Raw genomic sequence first — 6,271 nt, 5'->3', positions numbered from 1 at the left:
TGCTCTACTCCATCTTCACCATGCTCTGCTGCTGCTTACCCCTTGGTATTGCCGCCTTGGTCTACTCTATACAGGTAAGTGTGTGTGAAAGGGAGAGACAAAGAAATGGGGGTGGGAGGTGGGGCTCTGCTAGAAAACAGAGGAGGCAAAAAAGGCAAGTCCCTCCCTTAGTAACAAGGGGTTGCACCCAACCGAGTTCTACTCAGAGAAGACCCATAGCAGGTAACAGGTCCAAATTCGTAATGGGCATTGAATTCAGTGGGTCTGCTCTGAGTAGGTGTAGCATTGGCTTAAGTGTTGTTTTTGGACGGTGGCATCACAAGCTATAATTTGGCTATAATTTGGTTATAATTAGGAGTGGGGCTTCTGTCTTTCATTGAAAATATTTCCCTTTAAAGTTCAAGCACTGGCACTATGGGAGTGGGAGGGGAGTGAGGAGAGATATTCAATGCAGTTTCAATTGAAGGCAAACCCACCTAATTTGTTCTTTCTGAAACGATACACAAACGGGGAAAAACAGCCGTCCTCCCAAAATTCACACTTTTCTGAATTTTGCAATGCAGTTCTCCAGCCGAGTGTGTGTGTACCAAAATGCATACGCTAGGGCAAAGCTAGGGTAAAATGCATATACTGGTAAAAGCAACACCTAGGAAAGGATTGCATTGTATTTGGGGAGATTGCTTTGCAAACATGTGTATCTGGGCAAATGAGATGATAGGTCTTCATGGGGTCTTTAAAAGAAAATGACAGTGTGGTGCAGAAAAGTGTAGGAGCAAAATTAAGATTGGGAAAATGAAAAACGGAGAGAAACCAAAACTGACAGAGGGGCCCATCCCACAGCCCTCCTACACAGTTACAAGGAATTAGGTAAATAAAGGAGAAACAGACACACATTGCTAAACTACATGTTTACTTAGCTGCATGTTACACTGCAACATCTGGAGGAGGCTAGCCTTGCTAGTCTGTTGCGGTGTGAGCAAGGGAGAGCCTCATAGCACCTTAAAGGGAAAAAATTGTTGCAGCATCTGTTTTGGTGCACCAGAAACAAAAATATCATGCCACCACTTAGCTGCAGAATCCAGGCATGGTTAAGAGTGTGATGTGGAATCAAACTTTTTTATTTTAATGCAGCAAAGATTGTGGATGGAAAACCGACTGTTTGGCAAGGGCTGACTTACCATGGAGCTGTTTACAACTTGGTGAGATGGTCACCTGGAACATCTTGTCACACAGCTAGGAGATTATTCCTCATATCCTTAGATCAAGGGCCAATTCTTCACTGGGCATGATGCTGCAGATGATCAGCTGCGGGGCAAAGAGCTCTCTATGCTACCAACCTGATTATGGCACAGCTAATGCTGGATCCAATGTCAGTGCTCTGTGTTTCGAGAACTGGGATCCACCTTTGTCTTCCTTCCTTCCTCTTTTACTGCATGCATTCACAGAATAGTAGAACTGTAGAGTCAGAAGGGACCCTGAGAATCATCTAGTCCAAGCCCCTGCAATACAGAAATATGCAGCTCTCCCATACGGGGGTCGAACCTGCAACCTTGGCGTTATCAGCACTATGCTCTAGCAGACTGAGCTACCCATCTGATCTTTCTCTTGGGACATGTTTTATTTTCCTTTCTCTTTCTTCCTTATTCTCTCCTCCACCTCTCCCCTTCACCTCCTCCTCTCTTCCTCCTTTTAAAACAATGTGCATGAAATTACCAGAGAGAGAGAGAGTGTGGCAGAAAGCCACTGGTGTGACCCAGCTTAAATGAGGATGTGATCCAGGATACAGCTCATGTCAATGGACGCATTTACCCTCTTTGTACATTGCCCCCGGGCAAGGAGTTATGCAAATGCTCATCATAAGCGAGTTCTCCATAACTGTGTCACCAGGGACTGTGAACCCCTCCCCATCAGGCCATATCAGTAAAACAAGGACCACAGGAAGCATTCAGTGAGGTTCAATTAGGCCACAACTTTGTTGATTACGAGTTTTGGGTTGGCATTAAGCAGCCACCATCTCTTCCAGTCAGCCTGCTGGAGGGATTCTGGGGACCAAGCCTGATTTGGGGTTGACCCATGACATACATCAAATAAATGCAACCCGCAAAGACTTGCGGCATTGGGGAGTGCTGTGGCTCTTAGCCTGGATGTATGGACAGAAGCTCCTCCTTGTGGATCTCTTTATCGGGATACCCCAACGCCAAGGAGTGGGGAGCAGAGGCTCATAATCTCCTTTCCATCAAAGAACAGGCTACCTTCATCTGATCTTTCTCTAGGGTGTATTTTATTTACCTTTCTCTAACCCACATTCACTTTCTTTCTTAATTCTCTCCTTCTACCCTTCTAGTTCCATGCTGCTGTTGTTGCTGCTGCTGCTCCCTCCTCCCTTCTCCTCTTCTCTTTTTCCTTTTAAAACAATGCAAAATGAAATGACCGAAAGACAGGGAGAGAAAGAGAGAGAGAATGGCAGAAAGCCACTGATGTGACCCGTCTTAGAACAGGATGCGGTCCAGGATATGGCTCAGTGTCCGTTCCCCCTCTTTGTACCTCACCTCTGAGCAATGTGTTGTGCAACTGCTCATTGTAAGTGAGCTCTCCGTATTTCTCAACAGAAATATCTGTACATGCACCCAATAGACATTCAGAATACCACAACACACACGTAACTGGCTGTAAAGTAACATAACATTATATATAATGAAACTGTAATATAATCCTCATATCAAAAAATTGCAAAGCACTGTTCCTCATGGCAATAACATATCATATTACTATTAATCTTCTATATGTTTTTATTGTTGCAAAGTCCAAGCATAGTCAAGTCCAAAGATTGTCAAATCCAAGGATTACAACGGACAGTTCCTGTTGGTTAATAGTGTGTGTGTTGACTCAATAGACATTCAAGCATTAAAACATGCTTAAAGCCCATATACATCATTCATCATAATTCTAAATAATATTTCCTCCAGTGCAACTTAACCATCATGCCTTTATGCGTTTGCAGCATTCTAATTAATAATCCTAATTAGATTACCTTCTTTAGCCCTAGCATTCTGTTCAAGTTTTACTAGCCCCTCAATGATCCAGAATGCCTTGTTATGCAATTCCCTTTGCACAAAACATTTGGGCGGCTTTTAAAGCACATTAAACACATTCATAGAGAAGGCTGTCAGCGATTACTAGCCACAATGGCTGATGTTCTACCTTGACAGTCAGAAGAATTATGCCTCTGAATACCAATTGCTGAGAATTGCAGGTAGACAGACAGCTGCTGTTGCATTCTTGTCCAATTTGCAGGCTTTCCCACAGGCATCTGGTCAGACACTGTGAGCACAGGATACTGGGCTAGACATGCCCCTGCTCTTACCATAGAAGCTCTAACTGCATATGCACCATACCTTTTAAAAAGCCCACTTAAAGCACATTTCTCCATGAAGAATCCTGGGAACAGTAGCTTTCCCCTCCAACAGGGCTACAGTTCCCAGCCACTCTTAACAAACTACAGCTCCCAGGATTTTTGTGGGGTGGGTGTTTCAACAGGCCTACACCAACTGCGACAATGGAGGAGGAGAGAGGGTCTCTCATGAGATACTTTAAGGGCAGGTCCCAGCCTGCCTGCTGGCAGTTGCCGAGAGCCTGATTTGCAAATTGCTCATAGAGAAACCTCACCACTGGTCAGATCTGTGCTGGTGAAAACTCAGAGAACCATCCAAACTGATGTCTTGAGCCTCAATGTGAGCTTACAGCAGGCATAGGCAAACTCGCCCTCCAGATGTTTTGAGACTACAATCCCATCATCCCTGACCACTGGTCCTGTTAGGTAGGGATGATGGGACTTGCAGTCCCAAAACATCTGGAGGGCCGGGTTTGCCTATGCCTGGCTTACAGTCTTGCTCTGCTCTGCTAGGTTCCAGTCTAAAACCACAAGGTTACTGGTAAGTGACTGATAGCCTCAAGCAACAAGATTCTTCGTTGGCTAACACCAAGGCAGCTGTTTGCCATTTCTGCATGCTGGAGGTGTTCTCCAGTTGCATGGTTTCTCACTCGCTTCTCTATCTTTCTCTGCAGACAAGAGAAGCCAACTTTGCTGGAAATGCCGTGTCCGCCAAGAGAAATTCCCGAATGGCACGCCTCTTCGGTCACATCGCTCTGGGGATTGGGCTGGGGTGCCTTGTTATATATATCATCATCGTAGTGGTTGTTTCTACCACTGCAGTCTACCTTCCACCGCAGAAGCCCTGATGATGCCCTCTGCAGCCTTCAGATTCCAAAAGACCTTCCCCACCCCACCCCAGCAGACAGGCAAGAGAAGTCCCCCTTTGACAATCGTCTTCCATAACAGGATACGCTATGGGCTAGATGGCATGCGTGTGTGCCCTCGCACCTGACTTCCATAAAGTCGACTTGGGCGCCATCAATGGGGCACAGGGCTGCAGAGCACTGCATCTGAGCCAGCATTAGCTGACCTGAAAGTTCCACCTAGGAAGAGCTTTGCCGCAGCCCAAACACATTAAACGAGAAGCATTATCTGTGCTCCAGCTCTACAACACGCAAGCATCCCGAACAGAAAGAACAGAAGAGGGACAGGCAAATGGATTTGGGCACTGAGGATCTGAAACAGTGTCCAGCCTGGTGGCTTGGGAAATGCCCGCGTCAATTGCCTTGCTCTTGCCAATGTTAAAGTAGAATTACGGTACCTGTTTAGACCATATCCCTTCCAGAGCCCAGGTGTACCTCTCCTCCATCTGACACCTCGGGTCCAGGTTTCTTCCCTGGGCCTTTAGTGTAGTGGCATTTGAAACACCCATCCATTATATATCTGCCTTTGAGAGGTCTTTATTAACTTTCCAGTGCACTGTTGAATGCCTTTCTTTTATCCCTGCCTCTGTCTGTATTTGGTTCAAAATTGTCTTTTATTAATGAACAAGCTAATAATCTATGTTTACTTGTAGGGTTGCTTTACCCCATATATGCCAACTCAACCATTTTGACCTGTGGAACTGGCACTGTTACAAGGGCTACATAATGTTCCTTTTGCTTCTGTAAGGAATCAATATTTTAGTGTGGCAACGCTCACACTTTGGAACTCCCGACCTATTGGTGCCCACTAAAAACATTTTTATTTAGACAAGCCTATATAAACATGTAGAAGGTTGGGTTGTGTTTTAATCAGCTTTCAAGCTTATCGTTGATTCAATTATTTTTTAATGTTTTGAATAGCTATTAACAGGGGGCTCGCTTCTTATTCTTTTCTCTTTTTTTACACCGCTTTCAGGGTTGTCTGTTTGCTATGTGCTCCAACAGGATATAAATTTTGTGAAATAAAAATAAATAAGGAATAATCAGTTGGCACAAGCTGCTCTTTAAACCACGGCATAAGCTGGTCCCCCCGTAGCCCCAGACCACATTTTGTGCGGTTAACAAATCGTGTATATCATATAATATTGCTTAATTCAGGAATGAAGATGATTTTCAGTGTTAGTGAAGAGAAGCTGTCAGTTTCATTAAAAAATATTTGAAATACCTCCTGCCTCCAAATGAGATTGTATTTACTTCAAATGAGCAAACTGTATGCTATTGTGATCAGTGGGGCGAGTCTACATATTGCAGAGACCTGGGGAGGGACAACACATTTGTCTTTGCACAGCATATTTGTTCCCCACCCCAAAAATTTTCCCTGTTAGTGGGGAACAGGCCAGTACCACCAACACTAATGGGCAGATGTTTTCCCCCTGCTACAACGAGACATTGCCAGGCTCAGGAATGGAGTGGCAAGCTCAGAAGAATGAGGAGCGGGAACAGGAGGGTGACATGGGACCTGCACTGTGGGGTGGGTTGCCAAGCCAGGGGCATTCCAGACTCTGAGATTTCACAGCCCAAAGCTGAAACCTGGAGGGCAGGCCCTGGAGATGTCATGGAGGTGGACCCTAGTGATGTCATTAAACATGACACATTAAGTGAAATATACTCGGAGTCGAGTGTGGATTTCATGCTCTTTATTCAGCTCATACTAGTGAGGAATGGAAGTTCCCCCGAAATGTCTGCTTTATATACATTATTTACACAATGGGCCCCACGTGATTGGCTAATTCTGGGATTCTCCTGTAGGCCAATCAGGTTGCGGATTCACTTCCACCTGGAGTTGGATTGGGTGGCTCCTGCAGACCAATCAGACTGCTGCATTCTGAATCCTATTGTTCTAGGACCAATCAGACTGCTGCATTTTGGATCCTCTTCAACTCAGTACATAACATTCAGCCACAGAACAGCATAT

The 6,271-nt window shown here is 45.1% G+C and overlaps 1 protein-coding gene across 1 annotated transcript in view; it reads left to right on the top strand.

Moving 5' to 3' along the window:
* Positions 1 to 4,239, top strand: part of LOC309375328 (proline-rich transmembrane protein 1-like) — a gene marked incomplete at its 3' end in the record, with an annotated part of 4,841 nt that extends 602 nt beyond the window's left edge. Inside the window, exons 1-2 of the mRNA XM_081921024.1 lie at positions 1 to 74; positions 4,066 to 4,239. The exon at positions 1 to 74 is cut by the window's left edge and continues 602 nt beyond it. Coding sequence (XP_081777150.1) covers positions 1 to 74; positions 4,066 to 4,239 — 248 coding nt within the window. The remainder of the gene's footprint in view (positions 75 to 4,065) is intronic.
* Positions 4,240 to 6,271: the final 2,032 nt, after the last annotated feature.

This window comes from Podarcis melisellensis (assembly GCF_964234715.1).
Source record: "Podarcis melisellensis genome assembly, chromosome: 8".
Lineage (NCBI taxonomy): Eukaryota > Metazoa > Chordata > Lepidosauria > Squamata > Lacertidae > Podarcis > Podarcis melisellensis.
This window is presented reverse-complemented; position numbering and strand designations above follow the sequence as displayed.